The sequence below is a fragment of the Furipterus horrens genome, unplaced genomic scaffold (genome assembly GCF_987537825.1).
Source record: "Furipterus horrens unplaced genomic scaffold, mFurHor1.1.pri manual_scaffold_6, whole genome shotgun sequence".
Classification (NCBI taxonomy): domain Eukaryota; kingdom Metazoa; phylum Chordata; class Mammalia; order Chiroptera; family Furipteridae; genus Furipterus; species Furipterus horrens.
The window spans coordinates 128,303,084-128,323,133 of NW_028327176.1; the positions used below are offsets into that span (position 1 = coordinate 128,303,084).

General features: G+C 34.7%; 1 protein-coding gene across 4 annotated transcripts in view; it reads left to right on the forward strand.

Moving 5' to 3' along the window:
- DOP1A (DOP1 leucine zipper like protein A) overlaps positions 1-20,050 on the forward strand; it is a 119,511-nt gene that overhangs the window by 84,038 nt on the left and 15,423 nt on the right. For all 4 annotated transcript variants that reach the window (XM_090279621.1, XM_090279619.1, XM_090279620.1 and 1 more), the window contains exons 20-30: positions 226-337; positions 448-630; positions 2,441-2,566; positions 6,605-6,739; positions 10,492-10,547; positions 11,707-11,811; positions 15,550-15,616; positions 15,789-15,933; positions 16,102-16,181; positions 17,662-17,771; positions 18,024-18,173. In XM_090279621.1, coding sequence (XP_090135747.1) covers positions 226-337; positions 448-630; positions 2,441-2,566; positions 6,605-6,739; positions 10,492-10,547; positions 11,707-11,811; positions 15,550-15,616; positions 15,789-15,933; positions 16,102-16,181; positions 17,662-17,771; positions 18,024-18,173 — 1,269 coding nt within the window. The remainder of the gene's footprint in view (positions 1-225; positions 338-447; positions 631-2,440; positions 2,567-6,604; positions 6,740-10,491; positions 10,548-11,706; positions 11,812-15,549; positions 15,617-15,788; positions 15,934-16,101; positions 16,182-17,661; positions 17,772-18,023; positions 18,174-20,050) is intronic.

The window sequence follows — 20,050 nt, forward strand, 5'->3', positions numbered from 1 at the left end:
TATATAGAATTTTTTAGCCAAGAAGAACTTTGGTACATTTAATGCCACTCACTTATTTTATAGATTAAGATATACAAGCTCCCAGTTTATTCTTTCGGTTATTTATTTATGTAATATTTATTGAACATTTACTATGTGCCTCGTACATGCTGGACATTTACTATTGATAAAACATAGACTTTTTTCCCTCAGAACTTATATTCAAATGAATGCATTTTATTTCAGGCCTCTGTGGATGGCATCAATTATTCCACCAGATATGATTCTTACTCTTTTAGAAGGGATCACAGCCATTATCCATTACTGTTTGTTGGATCCTACTACACAGTATCACCAAGTAAGACTGCACAGATATTTGACTTTAAAAAAAAAACTCTGAGATACAGTAAGTTCACATTTGTAAGCCTCAGTAATCAGTGTTTTGTTTTCTCCCCCCAACATTAATAGCTTTGGGTCAATGTAGACCAAAGACACTTGTTGGAAGCCCGCAAAGGAATCCTTTCAATCCTTCATATGATCATGTCCTCTGTGACTTTGCTTTGGAGCATACTGCATCAGGCTGATTCTTCGGAAAAGATGACTCTTGCTGCATCTGCATCTGTAACCACTATTAATCTTGGAGCCACAAAGGTTAGAAATTCACACTTCATCTGGAACTCAAGAGTCTATTTCAGCACTTGCCCAAAGATTATGTTTTAGATTTGTGAATAATTTGAGTCATATTTATGGCACTCTAATGGATTGAGTAATTAATTATCAAATAATTGTTAACTACTTATTGAATTGTGATATAAAATTCACCTATTTAAAGTCATACAATATAATGATTTTTAAAAATTAATTTTCAGTGTAATGAAGCTATCACCACAGTCTAATTTTCAAATGTGTCTATCACCACAAAGATTTCAAATACCCATTTGCAGTCACTCCATGTTCTTATCCCTAACCCCAATCAACCATTAATTTGTTTTCTCTATATGTAGATTTGCTTTTTCTGAGCATTTGGTATAAATGAAATCATACATTATTTGGTCTTTGTTTCTAACTTCTTTCATGTGACATAATAATATTTTTGAGGTTTATTCTTAGATGTTAAACTTTGTTCCTTTTTCTAAGGGCATTTTAAGTTGACATTTTATTTGCAAACCCTCCTGGAAAACAATTTAGCAATTTGTACAAAGAACTTTGAAAGTATATATAATTTTTTACCTAGTAATGAATTCTAAAGTAATCAAAATTATGCAAATATATAGTTATAAGAGATTTATTATAGCCTTATTTGATGGTAAACAAAGAGAGATCCTAAACAATAAGTACCAGTAAATGGTTAAAAATATTGTCCTTTAGTGTTACATTATGCAGCTACTAATTTATTAGTATATAGAAAAATGGTTAAGAGTTTAGTGAAACAGGGATGTTACTTAATTGAACAAATACTGTATTTCCAATTAGGTAAAATAAATTTCTCTGCAGAAAAAGGAATAAAGTTCATGTGTTAATAGTACTTATCTTAGAATGGTGGAATTAATAGTTGTTTTAAAATACTTTTATGTATTTTCCAAATTTTCTACTTTATATTTAGAAGAAAATTATATGAATTCTTAAAAGTGTTATGCTTTGTCAGTTGTCAAATTGACATTCCTCTGTTACCTACACCTGACTTCTTAGATTTGTGAGTCATGGGAGCACATTTAGAATTGGGCGAAGGGGAAGGGTTAGAATCATGAGAAAATTGTGTCTGAGTTTAGAATAAACTATGGGGTGTTTTTTTTTTTGTTCAGTTTCACTTAAATATAAAACCCCTCTGCCCCCTGACTTAAACAATAAAATCTACATCAAACATAATGAAATTTCATTTACAGTTGCCCCTTGAACCCCACAGGGGTTGGGGCCACTGATCCCTAGTGCATTTGAAAATCCATGTGTAACTTTTGACTACCCCAAAACTTAAGTTTCCCTCAGTATCCACGGGGGATTTAGTTCCAAGAACTCTCATGGATGTCAAAATCTGTGGATACTCAAGTGCCGTATATACACTGGCATAAATCAGTGCACACAATCAGGCCTTCACATCCATGGACTCCCAACCACAGATAGAAAACAGTACAGGTATTTATTGGAAAAAATTCACTTATAAGTGGACCCTCACAGTTCAATGCTTATTGTTCAAGAGCCAACTATATTGTGTTTTTCTGTTATCTCATCACATTACTGAGACATGCGTTTAGCTGACTGGTTGTTGTTACTTTATAGGCTTTTCTCTTTTAGAATTAAAATGGCCATGGTTGAGTCTTATAACATGATTACTGTTTCCTCTGCTATTATTTAGGTAATAAAACTTATAAGTACTACTATAGGTTATTCCAATAAATGCTAAAAGTGCAGTTCAGTTATTAATGCTTACATAATTTTTAACTCGCTTGTCATTTACTTATTTTAGAACTTGAGACAGCAGATTCTTGAATTATTGGGCCCCATTTCAATGAATCATGGTGTTCATTTTATGGCTGCCATTGCATTTGTATGGAATGAAAGAAGACAGAACAAAAACACCAACAGAACCAAAGTATGTATTTAACCATTTTACACTTTTTGTTCTTTTAGTTGGTAAGCATTTGGTGATTACAGTAAGTCCTCACTTAATATTGACAGTGGGTTCTTGAAACTGTGGCAAAACAATATATAATGAAACCTAATAGATATAAACAAGAGTTAAGTTCCTACTGCATCTCATCAGTGTTATAAAGAAATGACAAACAAAATGACCTCATTGAGGACCTACTGTACAGGTTACTTTTCAAGTCACCATTAGCGGCAAAAGGGCTGGGTTAGGGGAGTAGGTAGAAAAGAAACAGTTTGTCTACTGGTTTAGATATGACTTGTTGCCTAAATTTCTTAAATAAGCATAAAAGGTCCTATTTTAAGTGAAAAGAGAAATCAATCTGATTAAACTAGCTATATTTGAATAGCCATAGTAATCTTGTAGAGTATATCTTTTTATTTTTATTTTTAAAAATATTTTATTTATTTTAGAGAGTGGGGAAGGGAGGGAGATAAAGAGGGAGAGAAACAGCTATGTGTGGTTGCCTCTTGAGCGCCCCCAACTGGGGACCTGGCCTTCAACCCAGGCATGTGTCCTGACTGGGAATCAAACCAGCTACTCTTTGGTTCGCAGGCTGGTGCTCAATCAACTGAACCACACCAGCCAGAGCTAGTAGAGTATGTCTTTTAAATCTTGGTTATTCAGTGTACAAAGCAAGGATAGAGAGAAAAGTTTGTATCTTTAATAGTTTTTTTATTATGACATGATAGGTTAGTTTGTTTCTAAATGCAATTTATAAATTGGTTTTGATGGGGTTATATATGTGAAAATTTTGTTGCTTTGTGATTTTGAAAGCTTAAAAAAAGTTCTGTATTAGAAATAGTAACTCATTAGAATATTAAGGCTATTACATTTACATTCATGTAAGTTATATGATTTGTCTAGCTAAAGGTTTCTGATATGTTATTTTTGTGCTGATTTAACAATACATATATGCTGACATTTCTAAAGTAATAAAAATAAATAAACATTTCACTTATCCGACATTATTTTGCATGTGAGGATTCAGTAGTAGATGGTGCACTGGAAGAATTAAAATCCTGGACTTTTTTAAAGCAGTCAAATAATATTTAACAAAGGGTGCAAGAACATACAATGGGGTAAAGATAGTCTATTCCATAAGTGGTGCTGGGAAAATCGGACAGATACTTGCAAAAATAAAATAAAACTAGACCACTGCCTTACTCTACATACAAGAATAAACTCAGAATGGATTCAAGACTTTAATGTAAGACTCAAAACCATAAAATCCTAGAAAACATAGGCAGTAAAATCTTAGACATTTCTCTTAGCAGATCCCCTTGGGCAGGGGAAATAAAAAATAAACAAATGCAACTATATCAAACTGAAAAGTTTTTGCATAGCAGAGAAAAGTATCAAAAATGAAAAGACAGCCCACTGAATGGGAGAACATATTCAACAATGATACATATGATAAAAGGTTAATATCCAAAGTTTATAAAGAACTCAAACACCAAAAAATACAAACAATCCAATTAAAAAATGGGCAAAGGATTATGAAGAGTCACTTCTCCAAAGAGGACATACAGGTGGACAATAGACATATGAAAAGATGCCCAACATCACCAATCCTCAGAGAAAAGCCAATTAAAACCACAATGAGATACCACCTCACACCTGCCACAATAGCTATCATCAGTAAATCAACAAACAACAAGTGTTGGCAAGGATGTAGAAAAAAGTGAACCCTGTGCACTGTTGATGGGAATGCAGATTAGTGCAGCCACTGTGGAAAACAGTATGGAGCATCCTCAATAAATTAAAAATGGAACTGCCTTATGACCCAGTAATTTCACTTCTGGTTATATATCCAAAGAAACCCAAAACACTAACTCATTAGAATATATGCACTCTTATGTTCATTGCAGCATTATTTATAATAGCCAAGTTATGGAATCAACCCAGGTGCCATACCACCAATAGATGAGTGGTTAAAAATATCAGTGGTGCACATATACATTGAAATATTACTCAGCCATAAAAAAGAACAAAATCTTACCATTTTGACAGCATGGATGGGCCTAGAGGGTATTATGCTAAGTGAAATATGTCAGTCAGAGAAAGACAAATACCATATGATTTCACTTATATGTGGAATCTAAAGAATATAAATGAACAAACAAAACAGAAACAGACTCATAGATACAGAGAACAAGCTGATGGTTGTCAGAGGAGAAAAAGTTTGGGGGACTGAGTGAAAGATGGGAGGGGACTTGAGAGGAATGGGTAAAAAAAAGGTGAAGGGATTAAGAAGTACAAATGGTAGTTACAGAATAGTCACAGGGATGTAAAGCACAGCATAGGGAATATAGTTAATAATATTGTAATAACTATGGTGTCAGATGTCAACAACATTAATTGTGCTGATCATGGAGTAAATTATGTAATGTCCAGTCACTAGGTTATACACCTGAAACAATAGACACAAGGATTAACAGTCACATGAAATAAATAAATAAATAAATAAAAGCTTTTAATATGATAGACAAAGACCAAACACCTAGATAAGAAAAATCAAAAGGAACAATTCAGGTAACAGAAGAAGATGTAAACAATAATAACCATGTCCTTCAATATGTGAAACCATATTGCATCAATGAAATAAGAAGAGAGTAGAAAAAAAGATGATTGCAAAAACTAAAAATTTTCTTGGATATTACGTTTTATAGCATCAGCAAAACAAAGGATTGCAAGCAAAAGGGATAGCTATCAGATATAGTATGTAAATATAAAGAAATGGGAAATGGGAGATAAGAAAATTAGAGAAGTGATATTGGAGGTTCAATATCTTTTTGCAGAAAGAAGTAACAAAAAACAACGAGGGGAGAAAACTATCAAAGAAATAGTACAAGAAAATCCCCCCAACTGTCACTGTGAAAAAGAGATCTGCACAAAAATCAGAGTGATTTCAGTACACTGGATTTAAAGACAATATCTGAAAATCTTAAAATACTGTTCCTCTGACTGGAATAATGAGAAGACTTGCCAATAGCAACATTAGAAACTGATGGGAAAGTTAGCTTAAACCTATAATTCTATACCCAGCCAAACTCACTCAAGATGTTTTAAACAATATCTTAGAAAAAAATTGCCATAAATTCACCTTTTCTCAGCTACAAGAAGATACATCTCCACCAGAAGAGGAATAAACCAAGTAGGAAGAAAACATGGGATCAAAGTAATAGGGGTTCTGACACAAAATAAAAAGAAAGGGGGTCTCTAGGCCGGTAGTCACAGAAATATCAAGGTGATACAAGCCTAGTGGGTACCAACCAAGAGTAAAACAGAAAGATGTCTCAAGAAAAAAAGGAATAAGAAAAGGAGGAAAGGATAGAATAATATTAATTACCTGATATGTTTGAATAAATAATTAGAGGAGATTTATACTCATTGGAGCATTTAGGATGAATTTGTGATAGAGAGAAAACCAAGCAAGCAAACAAACAAAAAAATCAGTTTATTCTAGGAAAAACAAAAAGTTGGATGAGAAGAGAAATGCAGTGATAGTTTAGTATACAGCGCAGCCATAAACAGCATGTAAACACTGGATGTTGGTTTAAGTAAAATTTTGAAATAATTATGTGGGAGGATAGGGGAAAGTGTCTAAGAGAGCTCAATCATTGTCTTCTAAAGTATAAAGTAGGTAATATCTAAAATTGGAAAAATTATGAAATAGAAATAATTATAGCATTGTATATTACTCAGAAATAATAAAAAAGCTAAAAGTTGAGCTTGGTTGTTTTGGGGCATAAGAAGGGATAAAGCACTGACTTTTTTTTAAATCAGGCTTACTCTGTGATTAAAAAAAAATGATGAACATGTATTTATTATTGATAACAATGTTTTGCCTAAAGTATACTTAAGGGACTTGAAAAACCCTTTATTAAGAAGAGGCCATAAAACATTCACTTAGCTCTGTGACTTCTATTGAGAGCCTTATATACACACTTACATACATAAATACAATGATGTGTTATCCAGGTTATTCCCGCAGCCAGTGAAGAACAACTTTTACTAGTAGAACTGGTTCGCTCAATCAGTGTCATGAGAGCAGAAACTGTTATACAGACTGTGAAAGAAGTTTTAAAGCAGCCCCCAGCCATAGCAAAAGACAAGGTAAGAAGAGCTTTTCTTAGCTTTTGTTTACAGTTCTATTTCAAAAATGGTGCTGGTAGGTAAGATTTTTTTTTTTTTTTTTTTTTTTTTGTACAGTAGTGTCCTTTTATCAGAGATGAATGCATGTAGCACCCACTACCGTAAAAAAAAAAATTATCAATATCTTCAATGACTTATTGTGGTGATTGTGAAAAACACTTAACTGCTCATATCTCTCTATATGTGCATCTAAGGCAGTCAAGAGCTGTGTGACCTAATTCTTAGGGGAGGCTTCTCTGGTCCTTTAAAGGCAGAATACAGAAACCAAGAGCCCAAGGTCTGCTTATCTCAGTTGCAGACTTCCTCACAGTCTCTTTATTGCTTTCTCTTTTTAAATAATTTTCAATCACAGTTTCAGGTGTGCAGCATAGAAGTTAGACACCCATATATTTTATAAAATGTTCCCCCTGATAGTTTCAGAACTCACTTGGCACCATACACAGTTGTTAAAATATTATTGATTATATTTCCTTTGCTGTACTTTATATCTCCATGGCTGTTTTGTAACTACCGATCTGTACTTCTCATTCCCTTCACCTTTGTCGCCCCGTCCCCACAGCCTGCCTCCCATCTGGCAGCCATCAGTCTGTTCTCTGTTCCTATAAGTGTTTCTATTTTGTTGGTTCATTTATATTCTTTATATTCCACATATAAGTGAAATCATACGGTATTTGCCTTTCTCTGACTAACTTATTTCAGTTAGCATAATATCCTCTAGGTCTATTCGTGTTGTTACATATGGTAAAATTTAGTTCTTTTTTATGGCTGAGTAATATTCCATCGTATATATGGACCACTGCTTTTTTATTCACTCATCTATTGGTGGCCACCTGGGTTGCTTCCATAACTTGGCTATTATAAATAATGCTGCAGTGAACATAGAAGTGCATATATTCTTTTGAGTTAGTGTTTTGGGTTTCTTTTGATACATACCCAGAAGTGAAATTGCTGGGTCATAAGGCAGTCCTATTTTTAATTTTTTAGGATCCTCCATACTGTTTTCCACAGTGACTGCACCAGTCTGCATTGCCACCAACAGTGTATGGTGTTCCGTTTTCTCCACATCCTTGCCAGCACTTGTTTGTTGATTTATTGATGATAGCCATTGTGGCAGGTGTGAAGTAGTATCTCATTGTGGTTTTAACTGGCTTTTCTCTGAGGATTAGTGGCGCTGAGCATCTTTTCATATGTCTATTGTCCACCTGTATGTCCTCTTTGGAGAAGTGACTCTTCATAATCCTTTGCTCATTTTTTAATTGGATTGTTTGTATTTTTTGATGTTTGAGTTCTTTATAAATTTTGGATATTAACCTTTTATCATATGTATCATTGTTGAATATGTTCTCCCATTCAGTGGGCTGTCTTTTCTTTTTTTTGATGGTTTTCTTTGCTATGCAAAAGCTTTTCTGTTTGATATAGTTACATTTATTTATTTTTTTATTTCCCTTGCCCAAGGGGATCTGCTAAGAGAATGTCCAAGATTTTACTGCTTATGTTTTCTAGGATTTTATGGTTTTGAGCCTTACATTAAAGTCTGGAATCCATTCTGAGTTTATTCTTGTATGTAGAGTAAGGCGGTGGTCTAGTTTTATTTTATTTTTGCAAGTATCTGTCCGATTTTTCCCAGCATCAGTTATTGAAGAGACTATCTTTACCACATTGTATGTTCTTGCCTCCTTTGTTAAATATTAATTAACCATATAGCCATGGATATATTTCTTTGTTCTTTTCTGTTTCATTGACCTATATATCTGTTTTCATAGCAGTACCATGCTGTTTTGATTATGATGGCCTCGTAGTATAGTTTGATATCAGGTAGCTTGATTCCTCCAACTTTATTCTTCTTTTTCAAGATCACTGTAGTTATTCAGGTTTTTTGTGGTTCCATATAAATTTTTGGATTATTTGGTTTAGTTCTGTGAAATATACCATTGGTATCTTGTTAGTACTTGTGTTGAATCTATAGATTGTTTTGGATAGTATCGACACTTTAACGATGTTTAATTCTTCCTATTCATGAATACAGTGTATGCTTCCATTTATTTGAATTTTCTTCAGTTTCTTTCTTCAGTGTCTTATAATATTCTAAATACAAGTCTTTTACATCCTTGGTTAAATTTATTCCTAGTAATTTTTTAATGCAATTACAAATGGAATTGTTTTCTTAGTTTCCTTTTCTGATAGTTCATTAAAAATGCCGTCTATTTCTGGAATTTATTTATTTTTTATTCTGCTACTTTAGTGAATTTATTTACCAGTTTCAATAGTTTTTTGGTGGAATATTTGGGGTTTTTTTATATACAATATTATGTCTGTATATAAAATTCAAATAATGACAATTATTTCCCTTCCAGTTTGGATGCCTTTTATTTCTTATCGTGTGATCGCTGTGTCTCAGACTCTAGTACTATGCTGATAAGAGTGGTGAATGTGGGTATCCCTGCCTTAGTCCTCAAAATGAATCTCTTAATTCTGTAAACTGTTCATATTTTGCCATAACCTTAGTTTTAGTCAATGTCATTTCTTAACCATAGACTGTGCTTTCCAAGAGCTACAAAAAACGGATAACACAGGCTCTGCACTCACAGTGCCTCTTCTCTAATTAGACAGACATAAAAGTCTATAAATATTAAAATTATGGACTTTTATACATTTTCTGCTCTTTGTTATAGCAATACTAAGAAGTCATATTTTCTTAGAAAATGTTTAGCAACTGTGAACATTAAGACTTTAAGCTGTTCAAAAAAGACCTGATCACATCCAAAGAAAAATTATTACAGATATCTGAAAATGTTGATTTTTTTTTCTTTTCTCTTTTTCTTGAGTTGCCAGTGGGAAAAGTGCACTTGCCTGTGTAAATAGGCAGTGTCCTTAACTTTTTAATTTCCCTACTATTCTAAAATAACCTCTGGGTCATTTGTGAGAGGATTTTAATTTTGCCTATGAAAGCTCGCTTCAGAATAATATTTTGAGATCTCCTTGTACCAGACATTGGACCTAAGTGTGTAGGATACGAAAACAAGTAAGACCAAATTTCACACATACACGCCCCACCCGCTGCCTCTCCGCTCTCAATCTACCATGTTCTGAATAGATTAGATAGTTGATTTTTCTTTGTGATAAAAGGGGAAAACTTCAAGGGAATAGTCGCCACTAAAAAGGAACAAATTGGTAAATGTCAATGTCATCAGTTTTATTTTCTTGCATATTATTAATTTCTAATAAATAGAAATAGATAGGTATTTCTTTTTATTATGTATTTCACTCAGCACTGTCTTTAGTTATAGACTACATTTTAGGCTATTAGGTTTTGCTCCCACATTTGACTACACTAATTTAACAAATGTGTGGTAAGAGAGATTAAAAGCTCATTTTCTAAAAATCTCAACCTAATTCTGATAGCACCAATCACACATAAGCTAATTATAATAAAACTAGTTTTCATGCTTATAGAGTAAATGGATCATTTAAAAATAATAGCTGGCCGGTGTGGGAGAAATTGAGAATCATTTTATTCCTTCCATCTATTCTCAGCTTTTTAAATAGGTCGAATTCTTTTCCTACTAAAAGAGAGCTGCATGGTTTTCTTATAACAAACTTGTGTTTGATTTTTTTAAATTAAAAGTTGGCAGTAAAATACAGAGTAGTTACAACAATGAAAAAGCAAAGGCAGCGTTTTTCTTCCCTGTAAAATTGATTTCTTTTGTTTATAGAAACATCTTTCTTTGGAAGTCTGCATGCTTCAATTTTTCTATGCTTATATTCAAAGGTAAGATAACTGATGTGCATCTCTCCTTACTGCATTAGCAATGTTTACAGGTTATGAAATATAGGAGAAAAAGAAAAATACCTGAATTCTTTCAAGAATTTGCTGTTTTTCCCCTAAAACCAAAAGAACAAATGCTAGAAACAGAGAAACAGTATTTATGGATATATTAATACAAGTCATTGAATATCTTAATGACCCAGCCATACGAATCTTACATACTTAAAGACCTAAGTGTATTTAAGATACACTGGATAATAAAACAATTAATAAAAAATCATTTAAATGTTGTAAATGAAAAGCACAATCCTATGATTGAAACCATGCCTATTGCCACTGAATTTATTATTATTTTGATATATGTGAGCATGTGGTAGCCTAATATGATATTTTAATGTTAGGAATGATGGTATGAAAGTATCTTTTTGTTACAGCATTCCAGTTTTGCATTAACTAACCCTGAACAGAAAGTTAGTTGACTACAGTTTGACAAACTTCTTGCTGCAGAACCTGAATCTTAATCCTCCATCATAGGGGTAATTCAGTTTTCATCACCAAACATAGCATCGTTTTGTGATCTGTGACTGACATTTATCAAGTTAGGTTATTTGGTGTATTAAAACTGGTTGTGATTGCTCAAAATTTGAAGTTAGACATATAGAGTTGTCAGGATTAAGATCAGACTGAAACGGAGATCATCTTAATTTTCTCTAGAGGTGAGAGACTATACTGTTCACAGTAGAATAGCAGGTCTCCTTCTGATGAGACAGACTCAAAGGTGAAGGAAAAACAGCCAATACAGAAGAGAAATGGAGAGAACAGGATAGGGAGTAGATAAATAAGATGTTGGTAATTAAACTGAGATTTCAGCTGTATTTTACTTCTGAGAGTCTATGTGTTAAAAACTGGGATTTCTATAGCAAAATTTCTAGACTAATAAATCACACTGGGTATTTTAAATGTATTTGATTTTCTTTTTAAATAACATTAGTAGAAAAGATAAATCTTTTAGGAATTTTGTTCACTCATAGTCAATAAAGTTTAGGATGTTTCAGAGAAACTAGTAGGAAAATTGGTTAGACTGTTGGAAAATATAAAGAAAACTAAAAGTTTACTGTGGATTTCTATATATGTATATATAAAAAATATATTTAACTTGCAGAATTCCCGTGCCCAATTTAGTGGATAGTTGGGCATCACTGCTGATCCTACTGAAAGACTCCATACAACTGAGTCTTCCAGCCCCAGGGCAGTTTCTTATACTTGGGTAAGCAATTTCACCTAAAAATATTATTTTGAATAAAAGAAGAATGTTCATTGTCCTAATTGCTGTTTATCAGATGTTTTGGGTGACCATGTGATCTCTCTACCTTCTCATAGGATTCTTAAGGTATAAAACAAGATGTATAACATGAGGCCTGTAAATAAAGGGGGGATGTGGAGGGAGCAATACATATTACAAAATGTAAATGTGCTCATGTAAAACTTTAAACAGGAGCTATTTAGTGAGGAGAGAATGAGGGATTAGAAGGGAAGGCAGTGAGTAGTATAGCTGAAGTGGACCTTCATAGAAGAGGATCATTTGCATTCAAGGCCCTGAGCATAAACGGACTTGGAAAAGTCATTTTCCTGATCTGTGTTAATAGTTGTGTGATTATTTGATAAATTCTCATCATCCTTACTTAGCTGCAAACATCCTGGTTTCATGGATAGTGTCTGTTTTTTGTTCACTACTATTCTTGGTTCACAATAAATACTTGCTCCGTGAATGGAGATAGTAGGACCAGAAAGCCGTTTTTTTCTGGGAGGTTATAGGAGACAGGAATGGAAGGTATACTGGAGCAAGGTACCTTGTCTGTTTTGGTTATAGAGCAGAGCACAGGCAGTGGAATGGGATGTGATTGGAGAAGGATTTTGCATTTTTATTTTAGCTTTAGAAATTTGGTTTTGGGCAGGGGGTGAGAATGATTACAGGTTTTGAAGAGAGACGTGATTGACAAGTTAGGAGGAGGATGAATCAAAGGGGAAAGAGGATGGAGTAGGAATTCTGTTTCATGTGGGAGGTAGGGAGTGTGAACTGTTGATAAGAGGGAAAGAACAGGACAAAGAAAATGAAGTGGTCAGCAAAGGCGATAGAAAAGTGACTGTCATGAGGTGAGAAGAAAACCAGATATATTCAGTGTTATAAAACCATAGAGAAGTTAAGAGGGCATGAGTAACACCTTCAGAGAGATTGAGGAAGATGAAGACTAATAAGAGGCTATAATTATGATTTGGAGAGGATTGGTGATTTAGGGGAGAGTACTTTGGCAAGGTAGTAAGCACAGATGTGAATATTAAAGGGTTAGAATGAGAAAGTAAATGTGGGTTATCCTTTGAAGATGTTTGATCATTAAAAGAAAGAAATAATTAGGTAACAAGAGGAAAAGAGGAAATGTGATTTGAAAGTCACTATTAATGGTAAGGAAGACCTAAGAATGTTGAATTGTTACTAGCAAAGATTCTGAAGTTGTGCGCTGCCTTGGTACAAATCCCAGCTCCTTTACTTCTTAGCTGTGAGCCTTTGGGCAGGTTATTTAATCTCTCCATCTGTAAAACGGGGGTAATAGTTCCTATCATGAAGTTGTTATGAGAATTAAATGAGTTAAAAATTTGTTAAATTCTTAGAATGGTGACTGGCCAATAATAAATGTTATGTAAGTGGAGAGAGATAGAAGATTCTAGAGACAAGGGGGCTCCTTTATAGCACCAGATTCCAGAGACAGCAGGTAGGGGATAGAGAACTGTGAATGGCGGCGGTTGTTAGTGTGAGAAAGAAGAATGCGTTTTTTCTTAAGAGTTTGCCACTCAAAGTTTAATCCTTTAACTAGCAGCATTTGAATCACCTGGGAGCTTGTTAGAAAAGTAGACTCTCAGGCTCTACCCTAGACACCTCCAGTCAGAATCTGCATTTTAACAAGATTCCTGAGATTTGAGGACACACTAAAGTTTGAAAGACTGCTTAAGACTTGGGTTGGGGGTGGGATAGAGTAAATTTTTCCTTAACCTTTTTACATTATTTTGGATTGTCCAATGTTGTCATTAATAGCCAATGACAGTCAATATATTATCACACTGAAAGGATAAATTCAACCAAGAGCAAAGAACTTCAATCGTTTAGTCAGCCTCTGTAGCTGTGATAGTGATTTAATATATGTAATCGTGTGACTCTATACATATAGTCTTACCTTCTACCCTTATTGTCCTTAAAGGAACTAGCAGGTCTGGTTTGGCAGCCAATGGCCTAGAAAATGTTGAAATGGGAAAGAGGGAAGTTAAAGGTTCTTCAGTAAGATGGCCCCATGTTTCCTAGCAAATGTGGGAATATAATCTTTCAACGGGAAGCAAGAGAAGGTGGAGGAACATAGTTGAGAGCTTGAAGAGAGTGGATCAACCTGTAGTATCTGAGTAACATCAAGTGCCCAGCAGAGGGAGCTAGAGATCCTGTTCAAGAATTCCAGGGTTCAGGATGATCCCTGGACCCTCATGCTATCTATTTTCCAAGTCAAAAGCTGAAGGAATTTTAGAGATTGAAGGTGTAATAAAAAGAGCAGTGAACTCAATATCTGTAATTCCTGGATCAGAGGTTAAGATAACTAGTGTGTGTGATTTTCAGTAATCAGAGATGAATGTAAATACTAGAAATCAAACAATGTTCTAATGAAGATTTCTGATCCTTCTAATCTCCTCTAACCTTGGCTATGTCAGTAAACCTCTTCACTGCTATTTTGCTATCAAGCAATAATACCTGACCTACCTGCCTCAAAAAAAAAAGATTCAAAGAGAAAATATATGTACAGTATTTTGAATAGTTACCAAATAACCCTGCTGGCTAATTTCATTAAAAATTGAGGCCATCTGTTACGACTTGTAGCTTTTGCCTTACAAAATTTACTGTTTCCTCAGCTACCTTTCCTTTCTCTGTCATTTCTCAGACAATGCAGGATGCTACCTCCTTCTCAGTGTGTGTGTGTGTGAGCATTTAAACACAAAGCTGGACATGTTCAATTATACTAGAAACTTAATTCCCCCTTTAAATTTCTGATATTTTTTTTCTAATCATTCCACTGGTCCTGTAAAAATGCCTAGTTACAATATAGAAATCAGTATGAAAATTGTTCTTCAATATTTCTTTACATATGAGTTTGGAAATAATTATGCATATAATTTATCATAATCAAGTCTAAGTAAATATTGAGTGGAATTATTTAACAAACAATGGAAATTTTTTATTTATGAAGTATTTTTAATTTATATATGCACTCAGGGTAAGACACCATTTCTATATTACAATTTAGGTTTGGGTTTTGTTTTTTGTTTTTTTTTATTTTTGGTTGATAATATAAAACATACAGAAAAACACACAAATAATAATAAGTACACAACTCCACAAGTTATTACAACATGAACACACAAAGTGTTTAATCACGAACCTAAAGTAAGAAATAGAATACCACATGTCCCTTCAGGTCCCCTCCCATTATTGTCCTTTCCTTTCTCCCAAAGATAACCACTGATCTGACTTCTAACACCATAAAGTTTGCCTTGTTTTTGAACTATAACTTATATTTTGTATCTACTTCTTTTACGCTTGCAAGATTCATTCATCTAATTTCATGTAGCAACAATTTATCCATGTTCATTGCTGTTTAGTATTTCGTTGTATGAATATGCCACAGTTTATCTCTTCTGTTGCTGGACTTTTGGTTTTTTTTCCAGTTTTTGGCTTTTGCAGATAATGCTGTTGTGAATATCCTTGTATATGTCTTTTTTGTGGCATATTCTTATGCATTTCAGCTGAGTCATAGAATATATATATGTATATATACACATACATATACATATTCATTAAACATATAAAGCAGAAATTGAAGCCACAAAGTCACTTGCTCACTATGAGAAATTAGATTGCATCATTTTCTTTAGACTAATATTTCTTGTTTGTTTTTCTCTTTGTCTCTTGTAGGGTTCTAAATGAGTTTATTATGAAAAACCCTAGTTTGGAAAATAAAAAAGACCAAAGAGACCTTCAGGTAAGGCATTCTGAATTGAGGGCTGTTGCCAAAACTCTGTGTTTATCAGAGCCCTCAACACTAAAATGAGGTCAAATAAGATGATCTGTTAAATTTTGTGTGTGTGTGTGTGTGAGAGAGAGAGAGAGAGAACAGAACATATATATATAGCGGTTTCTCCTTGTTTTTTTAGGATGTGACTCATAAAATTGTGGATGCAATTGGTGCAATTGCTGGTTCTTCTTTGGAACAGACAACATGGCTGCGAAGGAATCTGGAAGTTAAGCCTTCTCCCAAAATAATGGTGGATGGAACCAATCTGGAATCTGATGTTGAAGGTATTGATTGTAAACATTTTTGTAGGTTTATATTATACTCTCTAAGAAATCATTGCAGTTATTACTGTAAATACCATAAAATCATCGCTTTTCTCTAATGTTTAGCAGGTAGTTTTTTTAGTGGGAAAAGACCTAACTGTATCTTTATGTGTCTTTTCTCTTATTTAGATATGTTGTCACCTGCAATGGAAACCTCAAACATCACCCCTTCTGTATATAGTGTCCATGCATTGACATTACTTTCTGAGGTAAATATTATCAAGTTTTAAAAAATGAACTTTCAAGTAAATAGTTTTACAATTAAATACTAGCAAGTAATTCTTAGAGTTTTTAATATGAAAACTCATTTTGGCCCTGGCCAGGTGGCCCAGTTGGTTGGAGCGTTGTCCCCTGCACCAAAAGATTAAGGGTTTGATCCCTGGTCAGGGTGCATATGAGAAGCAAAAGATTGATGTTTCTCTTTCTCTCTCTCTCTCCTCCTACCTCTCCATCCTTCCTTTCCCCATCTCCAGCTCTCCGGCTCTTCCTTTCCCTTCCAAGCTCTCTAAAGTCAAAGATAAAATATCTTAAGGTGAGGATTAAAAAAAAAGAAAGAAAAAGAAAACTCATTTTGTACGTCTAGAAAGCACTGTATAAAGTTTTGACTTTGTGTTCAGGTTAGTTTGTTAAATATTAGTGGTAATGACCTTAGATATTCCTCACTTCCTCAGTGCTATTTTTTAAAGTTTACTTTTTATAAAAAGATAAGTGCTTTGGTATCATAGTATGGTTGGCAGGGGTGAAGGTGGTATGATCATACTTGCCACTATAAAGCATTTTATAGTATACCAAACACTTTCCTATGCATCCTCTGACATGCTCCTTTTTTATACCCTATTATATAGTTTTGCAGGTCATTTTTGTTTCCCCTTTACAGTTGTGGATACTGAGCCTCATAAACTTCAGGAAGTATTATTAAAATCAATTAGTTATTAATTCACAGAGTTGGGACCCGAACAGCCCAGTTCATTTGGTTGGTCCTATCCCAAGCCTCTTTAACCAGATCAGAAAAAGAAAATAGTGAGTTTCTAGTCTTAAATCCACTCTTTACTCACTGTCACAGTAGAAGGGTCTTGACTCTTTCTATACAGTCATTCCTCACTTATCGTGGGTATTATGTACTAGACCCACCCGCGATAGGTGAAAATCCGCGAAGTAGGAACCTTACATTTATTTTAGTATTTATATATATTTTAAGGCTTTATAAACCCTTCAGTTCCCAGGCCCTTATTAACCTTTCCCACTCCCTTATTAACCTTTTCCACACTTTTATAAACACTACTTATGTTCTTAAACGTATTCTACACTCTTAAACCTACATAAGTTTAACAACATACATATACAGTACCGCAAAATCTGGCAATATAGTGAAAAATTCACGGTAAATAATTAAATATAATATTTAAAAAAATCTCGCGATACAGTGAGGCCGTGATAAGTGAACTGTGATATAGAGAGGGAATACTGTAGAAATGGTAAAATTTGCCCATATTTATATTCTATAGTTACAGTGAACAAAAAAAGCAAATAGTGGCAGAAACCTTTCATATACAAATGGCTTAGGGAGATCTGATTTTAGATTTTTCTAATTTTAATGATCTAGGTTTTTCCTGAAGATGAAAGCCTCCTCTGCATGCTGTCAGTTTCAGCTCTTAAATTATACTCCATTTCGTTTCGTATTTGTTTCAGGTTTTGGCTCATCTTTTGGATATGGTTTTCTATAGTGATGAAAAAGAACGAGTTATTCCTTTACTTGTAAATATTATGCATTATGTTGTGCCCTACCTCCGAAATCACAGGTACTGTTATTATTTAAGTAGATTTCTTAGTTAATTCATAGCTTGTTAGAAGCAAATTATATTTTTTTATTGCTATTATTTGAATTACCACAAAATGACATTATTTTTACCTTGAATTATAATGATTAAAAAAATATGTTAGGGTACTTTGTTTCCTATCATTGTTTTAGGTAACTGTGAACACCGATGAATAACTTAACATGATGACTAAAATTATAACATGTAGGTTAATGTGGTTTTCCTTCCTCCTAGTGCACATAATGCCCCCAGTTACCGAGCCTGTGTGCAGCTGCTTAGCAGTCTGAGTGGGTATCAGTACACCCGGAGAGCTTGGAAAAAAGAAGCCTTTGACCTCTTTATGGATCCCAGTTTCTTTCAGATGGACGCCTCTTGTGTTAATCAGTAAGCCATTGTCTTGCTTTTATTCAACATGATAATGTGTCTCATAAAGTCTGTTGAAATCTCCTTTAAAGAAGAACACTTGTTTTTTAAAGTATATTTTATTGATTATGTTGTTGCAGTAGTTTCAATTTTTTTACCCTTTGCTCCCCTGCCCAATACCTCACTTCCCTCCAGCAATACCACCCCCGTTAGTTCATGTCCATGGGTCGTACATATATGTTCTTTGGCTTCACCCTTTCCTATATTATTCTTAACTTCCCTCTGTCTATTTTGTATTTACCATTCATTCTTCTTAATCCCTGCACCATTTCCCCATTTCTCCCCCTTCCCCCTCACAGCTGATAACCCTCCAAATGATCCCCATACCTATGATTCTGTTCCTATTCTGGTTTGTTTAGTTGGATTTTGTTTTTACTTTTTAGATTCAGTTGTTGGTAGTTGTGAGTTTGTTGTCATTTTATAGTTCATAATTTTGATCTTCTTTTTCTTAAGTAAGTCCCTTTGACATTTCATATAATAATGGCTTGGTGATGATGAGCTCCTGTAGCTTTACCTTATCTGGGAAGCACTTTATCTGCCCTTCCATTCTAAATGATAGCTTTTCTGGACAGAGGAATCTTGGTTGTAAGTCCTTGCTTTTCATCACCTTGAATACTTCTTGCCAGTCACTTCTTGCCTGCAAAGTTTCTTTTGAGAAATCAGCTGATAGTCTTATAGGCACTCCTTTGTAGGTAACTCTGCTTTTCTCTTGCTGCTTTTAACATTCTATCTTTATCTTTAATCTTCAGCATTTTAATTATGATGTGTCTTGGTGTGGTCCTTTTTGGGTCTAACATGTTTGGGACTCTCTGTGCTTCCTGGACTTGTATGTCTTATTTCCTTCACCCAATATGGGGAGTTTTCCTTCATTATTTTCTCAAGTTTTCAATTTCTTCCTCTTCCTCTTCTCCTTCTGGCACCCCTAAGGTTTGGATATTGCATGTTTAAAGTTGTCCCAGAGGTTCCTAACCCTCTCCTCATTTTTTTCAATTCTTGTTTCCTCATTCTGTACTGGTTGGCTATTTTTTTCTTCCTTATGTTCCAAATCATTGATTTGAACGCTGGTTTCCCCTTCACCATTGGTTTTGTGTGGATTTTCCTTTGTTTCATTTTGCATAGCCTTCACTTCTTCCCTTATGCATTTGCCGTACTTAAGCATATCTGTCAAGCCTGTGAGCATCTTTATCAGCAGTATTTTGAACTCTTCATCTGTTAGGTTGGCTATCTCTACATTTGTTAGGCTGGCTATCTCCTTGTCACTTAGTTCTCCCACTGGAACCTTGATCTGTTCCCCTTTTGGGCCATTCTTCTCTGTCTCCTCATCTTGACAGGCTCCTGTGTTTGTTTGCATCTGTGTCTTAGGTAGAGCTGTTGCTCCTGTTAGGTTGTAAGGGGCAGAGCCTTAGGGATTCGTCAATACAGGGCGACCTGTTTCACCACGTTGTGGCTTTATATGTGGGGGAGGGTCTGAGAGGGAACAATGTTGCTTGGTCAGCACTTGTCCCTTTTCCAGGCACCTCTCCCACTTCCGCACCGGACTGGCCCCCCTCTAGCTGCTGCCCTGGCTATCGTTCCCAGAGTGGGTAGGTCTGCGGACATTCTAGAACTGTGGGGGCCCTTTATACAAGTGGACTCTGTTGAGAGACCAGCATTTTCTTCCTCCGCCCCAAACCCCACTTGTTTGCATAGTCAGAAGCAATGAGGCTTGATTTTCCCTGGTGCTGGGACCATGAGCTGTGTGGTCTGGTCTGGTGCTGGGAGTGCTCCCCATGTGCCCCTCCTGACTTTTTCAAATGTGTGACTGCACTTTCTGGCAACCTGCTGCTGCCACCACTGCT